The sequence below is a fragment of the Physella acuta genome, unplaced genomic scaffold (genome assembly GCF_028476545.2).
Source record: "Physella acuta isolate Inbredline_101_S28 unplaced genomic scaffold, ASM2847654v3 ptg000081l, whole genome shotgun sequence".
Classification (NCBI taxonomy): domain Eukaryota; kingdom Metazoa; phylum Mollusca; class Gastropoda; family Physidae; genus Physella; species Physella acuta.
The window spans coordinates 622,401-640,681 of NW_026731601.1; the positions used below are offsets into that span (position 1 = coordinate 622,401).

Below are 18,281 nucleotides of genomic sequence, written 5' to 3' on the forward strand. Positions count from 1 at the left end.
TAGGTCTTAGAATTAAAATCAATGTGTGCTTTTTTTTTGGTCAACTTTTTTAACAATGTTGTACACATTTTAGGTCTTAGAATTAAAATCAATGTGTGCTTTTTTTTTGGTCAACTTTTTTAACAATGTTGTACACATTTTAGGTCTTAGAATTAAAATCAATGTGTGCTTTTTTTTTTGTCAACTTTTTTAAGAATGTTGTACACATTTTAGGTCTTAGAATTAAAATCAATGTGTGCTTTTTTTTTGTCAACTTTTTTAACAATGTTGTACACATTTTAGGTCTTAGAATTAAAATCAATGTGTGCTTTTTTTTTTGTCAACTTTTTTAACAATGTTGTACACATTTTAGGTCTTAGAATTAAAATCAATGTGTGCTTTTTTTTTGTCAACTTTTTTAACAATGTTGTACACATTTTAGGTCTTAGAATTAAAATCAATGTGTGCTTTTTTTTGTCAACTTTTTTAACAATGTTGTACACATTTTAGGTCTTAGAATTAAAATGAATGTGTGCTTTTTTTTGTCAACTTTTTTAACAATGTTGTACACATTTTAGGTCTTAGAATTAAAATCAATGTGTGCTTTTTTTTGGTCAACTTTTTTAACAATGTTGTACACATTTTAGGTCTTAGAATTAAAATCAATGTGTGCTTTTTTTTGTCAACTTTTTTAACAATGTTGTACACATTTTAGGTCTTAGAATTAAAATCAATGAGTGATTTTTTTTGGTCAACTTTTTTAACAATGTTGTACACATTTTAGGTCTTAGAATTAAAATCAATGTGTGCTTTTTTTTTGTCAACTTTTTTAACAATGTTGTACACATTTTAGGTCTTAGAATTAAAATCAATGTGTGCTTTTTTTTTTGTCAACTTTTTTAACAATGTTGTACACATTTTAGGTCTTAGAATTAAAATCAATGTGTGCTTTTTTTTGGTCAACTTTTTTAACAATGTTGTACACATTTTAGGTCTTAGAATTAAAATCAATGTGTGCTTTTTTTTGTCAACTTTTTTAACAATGTTGTACACATTTTAGGTCTTAGAATTAAAATCAATGAGTGATTTTTTTTGGTCAACTTTTTTAACAATGTTGTACACATTTTAGGTCTTAGAATTAAAATCAATGTGTGCTTTTTTTTTGTCAACTTTTTTAACAATGTTGTACACATTTTAGGTCTTAGAATTAAAATCAATGTGTGCTTTTTTTTGGTCAACTTTTTTAACAATGTTGTACACATTTTAGGTCTTAGAATTAAAATCAATGTGTGCTTTTTTTTTTGTCAACTTTTTTAACAATGTTGTACACATTTTAGGTCTTAGAATTAAAATCAATGTGTGCTTTTTTTTTTGTCAACTTTTTTAACAATGTTGTACACATTTTAGGTCTTAGAATTAAAATCAATGTGTGCTTTTTTTTTGTCAACTTTTTTAACAATGTTGTACACATTTTAGGTCTTAGAATTAAAATCAATGTGTGCTTTTTTTTGTCAACTTTTTTAACAATGTTGTACACATTTTAGGTCTTAGAATTAAAATCAATGTGTGATTTTTTTTGGTCAACTTTTTTAACAATGTTGTACACATTTTAGGTCTTAGAATTAAAATCAATGTGTGCTTTTTTTTTTGTCAACTTTTTTAACAATGTTGTACACATTTTAGGTCTTAGAATTAAAATCAATGTGTGCTTTTTTTTTTGTCAACTTTTTTAACAATGTTGTACACATTTTAGGTCTTAGAATTAAAATCAATGTGTGCTTTTTTTTTTGTCAACTTTTTTAACAATGTTGTACACATTTTAGGTCTTAGAATTAAAATCAATGTGTGCTTTTTTTTTGTCAACTTTTTTAAAAATGTAGTACAGATTTTAGGTCTTAAAATTAAAATCAATGCTTTGCTTTGCAAACAAAGGATCTAACTTATCCATATTTTAGATAAAACTTCTACTAGAAAGATGTCACATGGGTTGATCATCATTCAATATGTTAGAATACTAAAAATTATTCTCTTAAGTGAATTCTCACACATGTAAATAGTTCAGGTTTAAAGAAGATTTATAATTTAGTTGAATATTTTTGAAAGTGCAGTGAATATGGTGAATTTAGTAAATTATTTGATATTCTTTTGAATTAGTTTGGTTTGTGTAAATTTTGGTGGAATATTTTTGAAAGTGCAGTGAATATGGTGAATTTAGTAAATGATTTGACATTCTTTTGAATTAGTTTGGCTTGTGTAAATTTTGGTGGAATATTTCTGAAAGTGCAGTGAATATGGTGAATTTAGTAAATGATTTGACATTCTTTTGAATTAGTTTGGTTTGTGTAAATTTTGGTGGAATATTTTTGAAAGTGTAGTGAATATGGTGAATTTAGTAAATTATTTGATATTCTTTTGAATTAGTTTGGTTTGTGTAAATTTTGGTGGAATATTTTTGAAAGTGCAGTGAATATGGTGAATTTAAAAAATGATTAGACATTAGACACTGGGTAGGACTGACCTTGGTGCACCAGTCCTAACAAAGGTATGCTGAAGCTGTACTGGATGTAGGCTGATAGAAGCATGTTTCTGCCATTCTGGTCATTTTGCTCTTCCAGAATTTCATGGACCCTCAATACAAGCTGAGAAATGGCCTCAAAAGTGGCTTGTCCAACATTGACTGTAAACACATGCCAGAAAATCAAAGTTTGATCTCCATCATGATTCAATAATAGAAATTAGAACTCATTTATTCCATCAATCATGCAAACCAACCAATGGCAGAGAAGACTAGAAAGAAAAAAGTGAGACCAACCAATGGCAGAACAGACTAAAAAGAAAAAAGTGAGACCAACCAATGGCAGAGCAGACTAGAAAGAAAAAAGTGAGACCAACCAATGGCAGAACAGACTAAAAAGAAAAAAGTGAGACCAACCAATGGCAGAGCAGAAAGAAAAAAGTGAGACCAACCAAAAGCAGAGCAGACTAGAAAGAAAAAAGTGAGACCAACCAAAAGCAGAGCAGACTAGAAAGAAAAAAGTGAGACCAACCAATGGCAGACTAGAAAGAAAAAAAGTGAGACCAACCAATGGCAGAGCAGACTAGAAAGAAAAAAGTGAGACCAACCAATGGCAGACTAGAAAGAAAAAATGTGAGACCAAATAATGACAGAGCAGACTAGAAAGAAAAAAGTGAGACCAACCAATGGCAGAGCAGACTAGAAAGAAAAATGTGAGACCAAATAATGACAGAGCAGACTAGAAAGAAAAATGTGAGACCAAATAATGACAGAGCAGACTAGAAAGAAAAAAGTGAGACCAACCAATAGCAGAGCAGACTAGAAAGAAAAAAAGTGAGACCAACCAATGGCAGAGAAGACTAGAAAGAAAAAAGTGAGACCAACCAATGGCAGAGCAGACTAGAAAGAAAAAAAGTGAGACCAACCAATGGCAGAGAAGACTAGAAAGAAAAAAGTGAGACCAACCAATGGCAGAGCAGACTAGAAAGAAAAAAGTGAGACCAACCAATAGCAGAGCAGACTAGAAAGAAAAAAAGTGAGACCAACCAATGGCAGAGCAGACTAGAAAGAAAAAAGTGAGACCAACCAATGGCAGAGCAGACTAAAAAGAAAAAAGTGAGACCAACCAATGGCAGAGCAGACTAGAAAGAAAAAAGTGAGACCAACCAATGGCAGAGCAGACTAGAAAGAAAAAAGTGAGACCAACCAATGGCAGAACAGACTAAAAAGAAAAAAAGTGAGACCAACCAATGGCAGAGCAGACTAGAAAGAAAAATGTGAGACCAACCAATGACAGAGAAGACTAGATAGAAAAAAGTGAGACCAACCAATGGCAGACTAGAAAGAAAACAGTGAGACCAACCAATGGCAGAGCAGACTAGAAAGAAAAAAGTGAGACCAACCAATAGCAGAGCAGACTAGATAGAAAAAAGTGAGACCAACCAATGGCAGAGCAGACTAGAAAGAAAAAAGTGAGACCAACCAATAGCAGAGCAGACTAGATAGAAAAAAGTGAGACCAACCAATGGCAGAGCAGACTAGAAAGAAAAAAGTGAGACCAACCAATAGCAGAGCAGACTAGATAGAAAAAAGTGAGACCAACCAATGGCGGACTAGAAAGAAAAAAGTGAGACCAACCAATGACAGAGCAGACTAGAAAGAAAAAAGTGAGACCAACCAATGGCAGACTAGAAAGAAAAAAGTGAGACCAACCAATGGCAGACTAGAAAGAAAAAAAGTGAGACCAACCAATGGCAGACTAGAAAGAAAAAAGTGAGACCAACCAATGGCAGACTAGAAAGAAAAAATGTGAGACCAAATAATGACAGAGCAGACTAGAAAGAAAAAAGTGAGACCAACCAATGGCAGAGCAGACTAGAAAGAAAAATGTGAGACCAAATAATGACAGAGCAGACTAGAAAGAAAAATGTGAGAACAAATAATGACAGAGCAGACTAGAAAGAAAAAAGTGAGACCAACCAATAGCAGAGCAGACTAGAAAGAAAAAAAGTGAGACCAACCAATGGCAGAGAAGACTAGAAAGAAAAAAGTGAGACCAACCAATGGCAGAGCAGACTAGAAAGAAAAAAAGTGAGACCAACCAATGGCAGAGAAGACTAGAAAGAAAAAAGTGAGACCAACCAATGGCAGAGCAGACTAGAAAGAAAAAAGTGAGACCAACCAATAGCAGAGCAGACTAGAAAGAAAAAAAGTGAGACCAACCAATGGCAGAGCAGACTAGAAAGAAAAAAGTGAGACCAACCAATGGCAGAGCAGACTAAAAAGAAAAAAGTGAGACCAACCAATGGCAGAGCAGACTAGAAAGAAAAAAGTGAGACCAACCAATGGCAGAGCAGACTAGAAAGAAAAAAGTGAGACCAACCAATGGCAGAACAGACTAAAAAGAAAAAAAGTGAGACCAACCAATGGCAGAGCAGACTAGAAAGAAAAATGTGAGACCAACCAATGACAGAGAAGACTAGATAGAAAAAAGTGAGACCAACCAATGGCAGACTAGAAAGAAAAAAGTGAGACCAACCAATGGCAGAGCAGACTAGAAAGAAAAAAGTGAGACCAACCAATAGCAGAGCAGACTAGATAGAAAAAAGTGAGACCAACCAATGGCAGAGCAGACTAGAAAGAAAAAAGTGAGACCAACCAATAGCAGAGCAGACTAGATAGAAAAAAGTGAGACCAACCAATGGCAGAGCAGACTAGAAAGAAAAAAGTGAGACCAACCAATAGCAGAGCAGACTAGATAGAAAAAAGTGAGACCAACCAATGGCGGACTAGAAAGAAAAAAGTGAGACCAACCAATGACAGAGCAGACTAGAAAGAAAAAAGTGAGACCAACCAATGGCAGACTAGAAAGAAAAAAGTGAGACCAACCAATGGCAGACTAGAAAGAAAAAAGTGAGACCAACTAATGGCAGACTAGAAAGAAAAAAGTGAGACCAACCAATGGCAGACTAGAAAGAAAAAATGTGAGACCAAATAATGACAGAGCAGACTAGAAAGAAAAAAGTGAGACCAACCAATGGCAGACTAGAAAGAAAAAAGTGAGACCAACCAATGACAGACTAGAAAGAAAAAAGTGAGACCAACCAATGGCAGACTAGAAAGAAAAAAGTGAGACCAACCAATGGCAGACTAGAAAGAAAAAAGTGAGACCAACTAATGGCAGACTAGAAAGAAAAAAAGTGAGACCAACCAATGGCAGACTAGAAAGAAAAAATGTGAGACCAAATAATGACAGAGAAGACTAGAAAGAAAAAAGTGAGACCAACCAATGGCAGACTAGAAAGAAAAAAGTGAGACCAACCAATGACAGACTAGAAAGAAAAAAGTGAGACCAACCAATGGCAGACTAGAAAGAAAAAAGTGAGACCAACCAATGGCAGACTAGAAAGAAAAAAGTGAGACCAACCAATGGCAGACTAGAAAGAAAAAAAAAGTGAGACCAACCAATGGCAGACTAGAAAGAAAAAAGTGAGACCAACCAATGGCAGACTAGAAAGAAAAAAGTGAGACCAACCAATGGCAGACTAGAAAGAAAAAAGTGAGACCAACCAATGGCAGACTAGAAAGAAAAAAGTGAGACCAACCAATGGCAGACTAGAAAGAAAAAAGTGAGACCAACCAATGGCAGACTAGAAAGAAAAAAGTGAGACCAACCAATGGCAGACTAGAAAGAAAAAAGTGAGACCAACCAATGGCAGACTAGAAGGAAAAAAGTGAGACCAACCAATGGCAGACTAGAAAGAAAAAAGTGAGACCAACCAATGGCAGAGCAGACTGGAAAGAAAAAAGTGAGACCAACCAATGGCAGACTAGAAAGAAAAAAGTGAGACGACTAACCAGTGTTTGCTCCTATAACTGGTGGACGAACCATCAAACTGATTAATCTGTCCAGGATTAAGGGTAAAAACTGGACCAAGTTCTCTCCCTTTGCATTATTTACATCCATAATACTGCGCTTGAGCTCATTTTCAAAACCAATTTCATTCATTCTAGCTGGAATTTTTTGCTCTTGGACTGACGTGTACAAACTCATGAAACGGTCAATGTGTTCATCCTATTAAAAAATTGTGAAACAGCTATTTATTATATTTATATATTCTACATGACTTAAACAATTCCAGGCTCAAGGCAAATAACATCCTCACAAGACTCCACATAATATTACCTTGACAAAAATATTCTCAGACCATTTCTAGAATGTTAAAATATAACAAAATGAACAATTTTTCTGAACAAAAAATTCATTTGACCATATAACAGGCCCCTCCCCTTGCCTGATGTGAATGTCCACAAAAACTAAATAGTCCCCACCAAATGCAATAATAGTGTACTATACCATGCTAATAATTTAGGCCTTTATAGTGATTTATATTCACATTGAAAATGTCTGTTATATAAATAAAATGTAATGAAATGTCATAAAATGTCATGAAATATGAGTAGTCTTTATTTCATATATTGACCAAAAACAATTTTTTTAACATGTAACACAAAAAAAAAAGTGCATAGTTCCCATAAATAAAATGTCTTACATCTCTAGAAACAAATCAAGTGGGGATCATCTTTAATAACTTCTTCATTTATTGACTAGACTATCTAAATTGATTACCTGTGCAAAGACTGAAGAGACAGCTTTTATGGCAACAGTGAAGACTCCCTTGTGGTTGTCTACCCACTTCATGTTTAAGGGTGGTGCCTGGATAACACACATTTTTTAGGCGCGTTTTCTCAATCAACAACATACTTTCATTTTCTACAGGCTAACACATACTTTCATTCTTATACACAGACAGTACACAGACTTGTGCAATGGCCTCCTTTATGTTGGACAATGTTAACTTTTACGTGGACATTATTTTTATAGTACATTGTTTTGTAGTTTTATTTTGACTAGTTGTCGTAATTCTACATACACACTTGTCATAATCCAACAAAAATACTTGTCATAATCCAACAAATACGTCATTTTGTTTTAACAGAGTGATAGATTAGATTAGCATTAAAGTTGAGTAAATCTTTGAAAAGTCCGTAGGGCTGATGAAGTAGAGTTCATCTGTTTCTGAGACCTCTGCATATGAAGAAATACTATGGTCAGCACTATGCCCTGCAGCTTTTACTTTCCCAAACATAAGTGAGGTACCCATCTGAGCTGGGTGGGCTCAGGGATGTAAGGGCGCAAGCCCTGCATTCAGCAGTTGATAGGCAATTTTTCTACCACCCATGTAGCTATTTAGATGCTGCAACTGAAAAGGACTGGATTAAAAGCTGGCAATTTGCAACTGCTTTTTAAAATGAAATGCAAAGTCAACTACACAGAAAAAGAGCATGGAGTACGCACAATTACAAAGATGGATCAACTAAACAACAGCACAACTACAGAAAATATTATTGCCAAGATAAAGAATAAAAAACATTTTCACTTACGTCAGGATGGTGAAGGGAGTAGCCATTAGGGGGCTTCTCAATAGAAACAGGAAGGTTGAAGTCTCCTGTGATGAGTCGGCCATCACGGTACAAGGGCAGCCACTGTGGAGGTAGGGACTGACTGTTATATGGCAATAGGGACAACTAGCTATATAAGGGACTGACTGTTACATGGCAATAAGGACAACTAGCTATATAAGGGACTGACTGTTATATGGCAATAGGGACAACTAACTATATAAGGGACTGACTGTTATATGGCAATAGGGACAACTAACTATATAAGGGACTGACTGTTATATGGCAATAGGGACAACTAACTATATAAGGGACTGACTGTTATATGGCAATAAGGACAACTAGCTATATAAGGGACTGACTGTTACATGGCAATAGGGACAACTAGCTATATAAGGGACTGACTGTTATATGGCAATAAGCAAGAGGTAAGGACAACTAGCTATATAAGGGACTGACTGTTATATGGCAATAAGGACAACTAGCTATATAAGGGACTGACTGTTATATGGCAATAAGCAAGAGGTAAGGACAACTAGCTATATAAGGGACTGACTGTTATATGGCAATAAGGACAACTAGCTATATAAGGGACTGACTGTTATATGGCAATAAGGACAACTAGCTATATAAGGGACTGACTGTTACGTGTCAATAAAGGAGCTTAGCTAGTAGTCAGTTGGAAGGAAAGAAACAATACATTAAGCAAGAGGTAAGGACAACTAACAATATGTAGACCACAAGACTTACTGTGTAGCCCACGGGGACTTCTGTGGGGGTGGGCTCATTCTTCTTCACCTGACAACTGATGTGGTAGAAGGTAAACAACAGGTGATGGGTTTCTGTTATTTTGGCTGGAAGCTTGATCTTAACCTCAGCATAAAAATCTGGTGACCTGGAATACAAATAGTATCTTGTGACTGTTGTCACGATTCCCAGAGTTAGATGTCACATAACAAACTAGTAGCTGGCACAATTCCCAGAGTTAGATGTCACATAACAAACTAGTAGCTGGCACAATTCCCAGAGTTAGATGTCACAACAAAGCTATGAAGCTGGCACAATTCCCAGAGTTAGATGTCACAACAAAGCTATGAAGCTGGCACAATTCCCAGAGTTAGATGTGACATAACAAACTAGTAGCTGGCACAATTCCCAGAGTTAGATGTCACAACAAAGCTATGAAGCTGGCACAATTCCCAGAGTTAGATGTCACAACAAAGCTATGAAGCTGTAAAAGGGCCCTACTTGTTATGATAAGTAACTGCTGTCAGCACCTCCTTGGAGAACTCTGGGCAACTAGATTTACCAAAGATGACCTGGTCATGGAAGAAAAAAGGGAATCAGCTTGTTCAATCAATACAGGAGTTACAGTTACAGAAACTCAATCATTCAATCACTACAGGAGCCACAGTTACAGAAACTCAATCATTCAATCAATACAGGAGCCACAGTTACAGAAACTCAATCATTCAATCAATACAGGAGCCACAGTTACAGAAACTCAATCATTCAATCAATACAGGAGCCACAGTTACAGAAACTCAATCATTCAATCAATACAGGAGCCACAGTTACAGAAACTCAATCATTCAATCAATACAGGAGCCACAGTTACAGAAACTCAATCATTCAATCAATACAGGAGCCACAGTTACAGATACTCAATCATTCAATCAATACAGGAGCCACAGTTACAGAAACTCAATCATTCAATCAATACAGGAGCCACAGTTACAGAAACTCAATCATTCAATCAATACAGGAGCCACAGTTACAGAAACTCAATCATTCAATCAATACAGGAGCCACAGTTACAGAAACTCAATCATTCAATCAATACAGGAGCCACAGTTACAGAAACTCAATCATTCAATCAATACAGGAGCCACAGTTACAGAAACTCAATCATTCAACCAATACAGGAGCCACAGTTACAGAAACTCAACCATTCAATCAATACAGGAGCCACAGTTACAGAAACTCAATCATTCAATCAATACAGGAGCCACAGTTACAGAAACTCAATCATTCAATCAATACAGGAGCCACAGTTACAGAAACTCAATCATTCAATCAATACAGGAGCCACAGTTACAGAAATTCAATCATTCAATCAATACAGGAGCCACAGTTACCATCATTTAGAACAACACTTTTTTGGACCAATGTTGGGGAAATTAGAAAGGTTAATTTATAATGGATACCAAGGTACACGTAGGTGCCATTGACAGGTTGGGGACTAACTTACAGGTAAGGCATAATTCTCATCCTCTACTGACAGGAACTGTACTTTAACAGCTAAATTGCGGGCAGAACCTTGGCGATTGGTGAAGTTAAGGCTCTTAGGATACACATAAGCCAGATTTCTGTGAACATAAACTTACAAATGTAGTGATTGATATTGGCAAGTCTACAACACACATGATGATAGACAGGAGACAAATTCTGTAGGGTGTGAAGCAGTGCTGACCTGTAGACTGTGTATGGAACATAAACTTCCTTAGATGGGAACTCTAGCACTTCCTTGGTTGGCCGCCCTTTGTCATCTGGGTAAGGTTCAACTTTGAGAAGCTCTGGGGTCAAGGTGTAACGAGGCTCCTCAGGACAGGGTGAAATATCCAGTTTTAAAATGGCTAAGATGTCAAAGTTAAAGGGTTAAAAAGTCTAGAATTGCATTTTATGTTGAGTTTTTTAAAAAATGCATATATTCCTTATTGTGTCTAAGAAATAGGCTGCCAGTTGTTGAGAGTGTAAAGAAACCAACCTGGTATACATTTAACTCTCTTCAAAACAGAACTTGGCCTCTTGAGATCAGCCAAAAACTTGAATAAGTCATCGTCACTCAACTTGACACCTTCCTGTCAAACAAAGACGTCAGGATGTTGTCCTAGAGATCAGGTATCTTCCTACATTGTCAGACTGCCTACCCAACTATATCAGGTATCTTCCTACATTGTCAGACTGCCTGCCCAACTATATCAGGTATCTTCCTACATTGTCAGACTGCCTACCCAACTATATCAGGTATCTTCCTACATTGTCAGACTGCCTACCCAACTATTTTATAGTATCACTAACAGATTTTGTCCTAGAGATCAGGTATCTTCCTACATTGTCAGACTGCCTACCCAACTATATCAGGTATCTTCCTACATTGTCAGACTGCCTGCCCAACTATATCAGGTATCTTCCTACATTGTCAGACTGCCTACCCAACTATATCAGGTATCTTCCTACATTGTCAGACTGCCTACCCAACTATATCAGGTATCTTCCTACATTGTCAGACTGCCTGCCCAACTATATCAGGTATCTTCCTACATTGTCAGACTGCCTACCCAACTATATCAGGTATCTTCCTACATTGTCAGACTGCCTACCCAACTATATCAGGTATCTTCCTACATTGTCAGACTGCCTGCCCAACTATATCAGGTATCTTCCTACATTGTCAGACTGCCTGCCCAACTATATCAGGTATCTTCCTACATTGTCAGACTGCCTACCCAACTATATCAGGTATCTTCCTACATTGTCAGACTGCCTACCCAACTATATCAGGTATCTTCCTACATTGTCAGACTGCCTACCCAACTATATCAGGTATCTTCCTACATTGTCAGACTGCCTATCCAACTATATCAGGTATCTTCCTACATTGTCAGACTGCCTACCCAACTATATCAGGTATCTTCCTACATTGTCAGACTGCCTACCCAACTATATCAGGTATCTTCCTACATTGTCAGACTGCCTACCCAACTATATCAGGTATCTTCCTACATTGTCAGACTGCCTACCCAACTATATCAGGTATCTTCCTACATTGTCAGACTGCCTACCCAACTATATCAGGTATCTTCCTACATTGTCAGACTGCCTACCCAACTATATCAGGTATCTTCCTACATTGTCAGACTGCCTACCCAACTATTTTATAGTATCACTAACAGATTTTGTCCTAGAGATCACGTATCTTCCTACATTGTCAGACTGCCTACCCAACTATTTTATAGTATCACTAAATCAGCTACATTACACTCAAATTTATTCTAAAGAAATTGACTCATTGTGATTAGAACTTAGATCTAGATAGATCCTCATTAAAAAAAACACTTCTAAATTCAGAATGTAAGGTGACTTTCTCAAACAGCAGGTGTTCATGCTATAGGTCTAAACTACTGATATCTGATCATAGACCTACCACCTGCCTGACCTAACAATTCCCACCTGCCTGACCTAACAACTGACTTAACAACTGACCTAACAACTCCCACCTGCCTGACCTAACAACTGACCTAACAACTCCCACCAGCCTGAACTAACAACTGACCTAACAACTCCCACCTGCCTGACCTAACAACTCCCACCTGCCTGACCTGACAACTGACCTAACAACTCCCACCTGCCTGACCTGACAACTGACCTAACAACTCCCACCTGCCTGACCTAACACCAACTCCCACCTGCCTGACCCAACAACTCCCACCTGCCTGACCTAACAACTCCCACCTGCCTGACCCAACAACTGACCTAACAACTCCCACCTGCCTGACCTAACAACTCCCACCTGCCTGACCTAACAACTCCCACCTGTCTGACCTAACAACTCCCACCTGCCTGAACTAACAACTGACCTAACAACTCCCACCTGCCTGACCTAACAACTGACCTAACAACTCCCACCTACCTGACCTAACAACTCCCACCTACCTGACCTAACAACTCCCACCTGCCTGACCTAACAACTCCCACCTGCCTGACCTAACAACTCCCACCTGCCTGACCTGACAACTGACCTAACAACTCCCACCTGCCTGACCTAACAACTCCCACCTGCCTGACCTAACAACTCCCACCTACCTGACCTAACAACTGACCTAACAACTCCCACCTGCCTGACCTAACAACTCCCACCTGCCTGACCTAACAACTCCCACCTGCCTGACCTAACAACTCCCACCTGCCTGACCTAACAACTGACCTAACAACTCCCACCTGCCTGACCTAACAACTGACCTAACAACTCCCACCTGCCTGACCTAACAACTCCCACCTGCCTGACCTAACAACTCCCACCTGCCTGAACTAACAACTGACCTAACAAATCCCACCTGCCTGACCTAACAGCTGACCTAACAACTCCCACCTGCCTGAACTAACAACTGACCTAACAACTCCAACCTGCCTGACCTGACAACTGACCTAACAACTCCCACCTACCTGACCTGACAACTCCCACCTGCCTGACCTAACAACTCCCACCTGCCTGACCTAACAACTCCCATCTGCCTGACCTAACAACTGACCTAACAACTCCCACCTGCCTGACCTAACAACTGACCTAACAACTCCCACCAGCCTGAACTAACAACTGACCTAACAACTCCCACCTGCCTGACCTAACAACTCCCACCTGCCTGACCTGACAACTGACCTAACAACTCCCACCTGCCTGACCTGACAACTGACCTAACAACTCCCACCTGCCTGACCTAACAACTCCCACCTGCCTGACCTAACAACTCCCACCTGCCTGACCCAACAACTCCCACCTGCCTGACCTAACAACTCCCACCTGCCTGACCTAACAACTCCCACCTGCCTGACCCAACAACTGACCTAACAACTCCCACCTGCCTGACCTAACAACTCCCACCTGTCTGACCTAACAACTGACCTAACAACTCCCACCTGCCTGAACTAACAACTGACCTAACAACTCCCACCTGCCTGACCTAACAACTGACCTAACAACTCCCACCTACCTGACCTAACAACTCCCACCTACCTGACCTAACAACTCCCACCTGCCTGACCTAACAACTGCCACCTGCCTGACCTAACAACACCCACCTGCCTGACCTAACAACTCCCACCTGCCTGACCTGACAACTGACCTAACAACTCCCACCTGCCTGACCTAACAACTCCCACCTGCCTGACCTAACAACTCCCACCTACCTGACCTAACAACTGACCTAACAACTCCCACCTGCCTGACCTGACAACTGACCTAACAACTCCCACCTGCCTGACCTAACAACTCCCACCTGCCTGACCTAACAACTCCCACCTGCCTGACCTAACAACTGACCTAACAACTCCCACCTGCCTGACCTAACAACTCCCACCTACCTGACCTAACAACTGACCTAACAACTCCCACCTGCCTGACCTAACAACTCCCACCTGCCTGAACTAACAACTGACCTAACAACTCCCACCTGCCTGACCTAACGACTGACCTAACAACTCCCACCTGCCTGAACTAACAACTGACCTAACAACTCCCACCTGCCTGACCTGCAACTGACCTAACAACTCCCCCCTACCTGACCTAACAACTGACCTAACAACTCCCACCTGCCTGATCTAACAACTCCCACCTGCCTGAACTAACAACTGACCTAACAACTCCCTCCTGCCTGAACTAACAACTGACCTAACAACTCCCACCTGAATGACCTAACAACTGACCTAACAACTCCCACCTGCCTGAACTAACAACTAACCTAACAACTCCCACTTGCCTGACCTGACAACTGACCTAACAACTCCCACCTGCCTGACCTAACAACTCCCACCTGCCTGACAACTCCCACCTGCCTGACCTAACAACTCCCACCTGCCTGACCTAACAACTCCCACCTGCCTGACCTAACAACTGACCTAACAACTGACCTAACAACTCCCACCTGCCTGACCTAACAACTCCCACCTGCCTGACCTAACAACTGACCTAACAACTCCCACCTGCCTGACCTAACAACTCCCACCTGCCTGACCTAACAACTCCCACCTGCCTGACCTAACAACTCCCTCCTGCCTGACCTAACAACTGACCTAACAACTCCCTCCTGCCTGACCTAACAACTGACCTAACAACTCCCACCTGCCTGACCTAACAACTCCCACCTGCCTGACCTAACAACTGACCTAACAACTCCCTCCTGCCTGACCTAACAACTGACCTAACAACTCCCACCTGCCTGACCTAACAACTCCCACCTGCCTGACCTAACAACTCCCACCTGCCTGACCTAACAACTCCCACCTGCCTGAACTAACAACTGACCTAACAACTCCCACCTGCCTGAACTAACAACTGACCTAACAACTCCCACCTGCCTGACCTGACAACTGACCTAACAACTCCCACCTACCTGACCTAACAACTCCCACCTGCCTGACCTAACAACTCCCACCTGCCTGACCTAACAACTCCCACCTGCCTGAACTAACAACTGACCTAACAATTCCCTCCTGCCTGACCTAACAACTCCCTCCTGCCTGAACTAACAACTAACCTAACAACTCCCACCTGCCTGACCTGACAACTGACCTAACAACTCCCACCTGCCTGACCTGACAACTGACCTAACAACTCCCACCTGCCTGACCTAACAACTCCCACCTGCCTGACCTAACAACTCCCACCTGCCTGACCAAACAACTCCCACCTGCCTGACCTAACAACTCCCACCTGCCTGAACTAACAACTGACCTAACAACTCCCACCTGCCTGACCTAACAACTGACCTAACAACTCCCACCTGCCTGAACTAACAACTGACCTAACAACTCCCACCTGCCTGACCTGACAACTGACCTAACAACTCCCACCTACCTGACCTGACAACTCGCACCTGCCTGAACTAACAACTCCCACCTGCCTGACCAAACAACTCCCACCTGCCTGACCTAACAACTCCAACCTGCCTGAACTAACAACTGACCTAACAATTCCCTCCTGCCTGACCTAATAACTCCCTCCTGCCTGAACTAACAACTGACCTAACAACTCGGACCTGCCTGACCTAACAACTGACCTAACAACTCCCACCTGCCTGAACTAACAACTGACCTAACAACTCCCACCTGCCTGACCTGACAACTGACCTAACAACTCCCACCTGCCTGACCTGACAACTGACCTAACAACTCCCACCTGCCTGACCTAACAACTCCCACCTGCCTGACCTGACAACTCCCACCTGCCTGACCTAACAGCTCCCACCTGCCTGACCTAACAACTGACCTAACAACTCCCACCTGCCTGACCTAACAACTCCCACCTGCCTGACCTAACAACTCCCACCTGCCTGACCTAACAACTCCCACCTGCCTGAACTAACAACTGACCTAACAACTCCCACCTGCCTGACCTAACAACTGACCTAACAACTCCCACCTGCCTGAACTAACAACTGACCTAACAACCACCTGCCTGACCTGACAACTGACCTAACAACTCCCACCTACCTGACCTAACAACTGACCTAACAACTCCCACCTACCTGACCTAACAACTCCCACCTGCCTGACCTAACAGCTCCCACCTGCCTGACCTAACAACTCCCACCTGCCTGACCTGACAACTGACCTAACAACTCCAACCTGCCTGACCTAACAACTGACCTAACAACTCCCACCTACCTGATCTGACAACTGACCTAACAACTCCCACCTGCCTGACCTAACAACTCCCACCTGCCTGACCTAACAACTGACCTAACAACTCCCACCTACCTGACCTGACAACTGACCTAACAACTCCCACCTGCCTGACCTAACAACTCCCACCTGCCTGACCTAACAACTGACCTAACAACTCCCACCTGCCTGAACTAAAAACTGACCTAACAACTCCCACCTGCCTGAACTAACAACTCCCACCTGCCTGACCTAACAACTCCCACCTGCCTGAACTAACAACTGACCTAACAACTCCCACCTGCCTGACCTAACAACTCCCACCTGCCTGACCTGACAACTGACCTAACAACTCCCACCTGCCTGACCTAACAACTGACCTAACAACTCCCACCTGCCTGACCTAACAACTCCCACCTGCCTGACCTAACAACTCCCACCTACCTGACCTAACAACTGACCTAACAACTCCCACCTGCCTGACCTAACAACTCCCACCTGCCTGACCTAACAACTGACCTAACAACTCCCACCTGCCTGAACTAACAACTGACCTAACAACTCCCACCTGCCTGACCTAACAACTGACCTAACAACTCCCACCTGCCTGAACTAACAACTGACCTAACAACTCCCACCTGCCTGACCTGACAACTGACCTAACAACTCCCACCTGCCTGACCTAACAACTGACCTAACAACTCCCACCTGCCTGAACTAACAACTCCCACCTGCCTGAACTAACAACTCCCACCTGCCTGACCTAACAACTCCCACCTGCCTGACCTAACAACTCCCACCTGCCTGACCTAACAACTCCCACCTGCCTGACCTAACAACTCCCACCTGCCTGACCTAACAACTCCCACCTGCCTGACCCAACAACTGACCTAACAACTCCCACCTGCCTGACCTAACAACTCCCACCTGCCTGACCTAACAACTCCCACCTGCCTGACCTAACAACTGACCTAACAACTCCCACCTGCCTGACCTAACAACTGACCTAACAACTCCCACCTGCCTGACCTGACAACTCCCACCTGCCTGACCTAACAACTCCCACCTGCCTGACCTAACAACTCCCACCTGCCTGACCTAACAACTGACCTAACAACTCCCACCTGCCTGAACTAACAACTGACCTAACAACTCCCACCTGCCTGACCTAACAACTCCCACCTGCCTGACCTAACAACTCCCACCTGCCTGAACTAACAACTGACCTAACAACTCCCACCTGCCTGACCTAACAACTGACCTAACAACTCCCACCTGCCTGAACTAACAACTGACCTAACAACCACCTGCCTGACCTGACAACTGACCTAACAACTCCCACCTACCTGACCTAACAACTGACCTAACAACTCCCACCTACCTGACCTAACAACTCCCACCTGCCTGACCTAACAGCTCCCACCTGCCTGACCTAACAACTCCCACCTGCCTGACCTGACAACTGACCTAACAACTCCAACCTGCCTGACCTAACAACTGACCTAACAACTCCCACCTACCTGATCTGACAACTGACCTAACAACTCCCACCTGCCTGACCTAACAACTCCCACCTGCCTGACCTAACAACTGACCTAACAACTCCCACCTACCTGACCTGACAACTGACCTAACAACTCCCACCTGCCTGACCTAACAACTCCCACCTGCCTGACCTAACAACTGACCTAACAACTCCCACCTGCCTGAACTAAAAACTGACCTAACAACTCCCACCTGCCTGAACTAACAACTCCCACCTGCCTGACCTAACAACTCCCACCTGCCTGAACTAACAACTGACCTAACAACTCCCACCTGCCTGACCTAACAACTCCCACCTGCCTGACCTGACAACTCCCACCTGCCTGACCTAACAACTGAC

The 18,281-nt window shown here is 41.8% G+C and overlaps 1 protein-coding gene across 4 annotated transcripts in view; it reads right to left on the reverse strand.

Annotated features, from left to right (window-relative positions):
* LOC131957339 (dedicator of cytokinesis protein 7) overlaps positions 1 to 18,281 on the reverse strand; it is a 114,678-nt gene that overhangs the window by 67,505 nt on the left and 28,892 nt on the right. For all 4 annotated transcript variants that reach the window (XM_059322082.1, XM_059322091.1, XM_059322097.1 and 1 more), the window contains 9 exons: positions 10,725 to 10,818; positions 10,431 to 10,593; positions 10,209 to 10,326; positions 9,206 to 9,276; positions 8,708 to 8,852; positions 7,940 to 8,041; positions 7,125 to 7,211; positions 6,353 to 6,569; positions 2,498 to 2,656 (listed from right to left, as the gene is read on the reverse strand). In XM_059322082.1, coding sequence (XP_059178065.1) covers positions 2,498 to 2,656; positions 6,353 to 6,569; positions 7,125 to 7,211; positions 7,940 to 8,041; positions 8,708 to 8,852; positions 9,206 to 9,276; positions 10,209 to 10,326; positions 10,431 to 10,593; positions 10,725 to 10,818 — 1,156 coding nt within the window. The remainder of the gene's footprint in view (positions 1 to 2,497; positions 2,657 to 6,352; positions 6,570 to 7,124; positions 7,212 to 7,939; positions 8,042 to 8,707; positions 8,853 to 9,205; positions 9,277 to 10,208; positions 10,327 to 10,430; positions 10,594 to 10,724; positions 10,819 to 18,281) is intronic.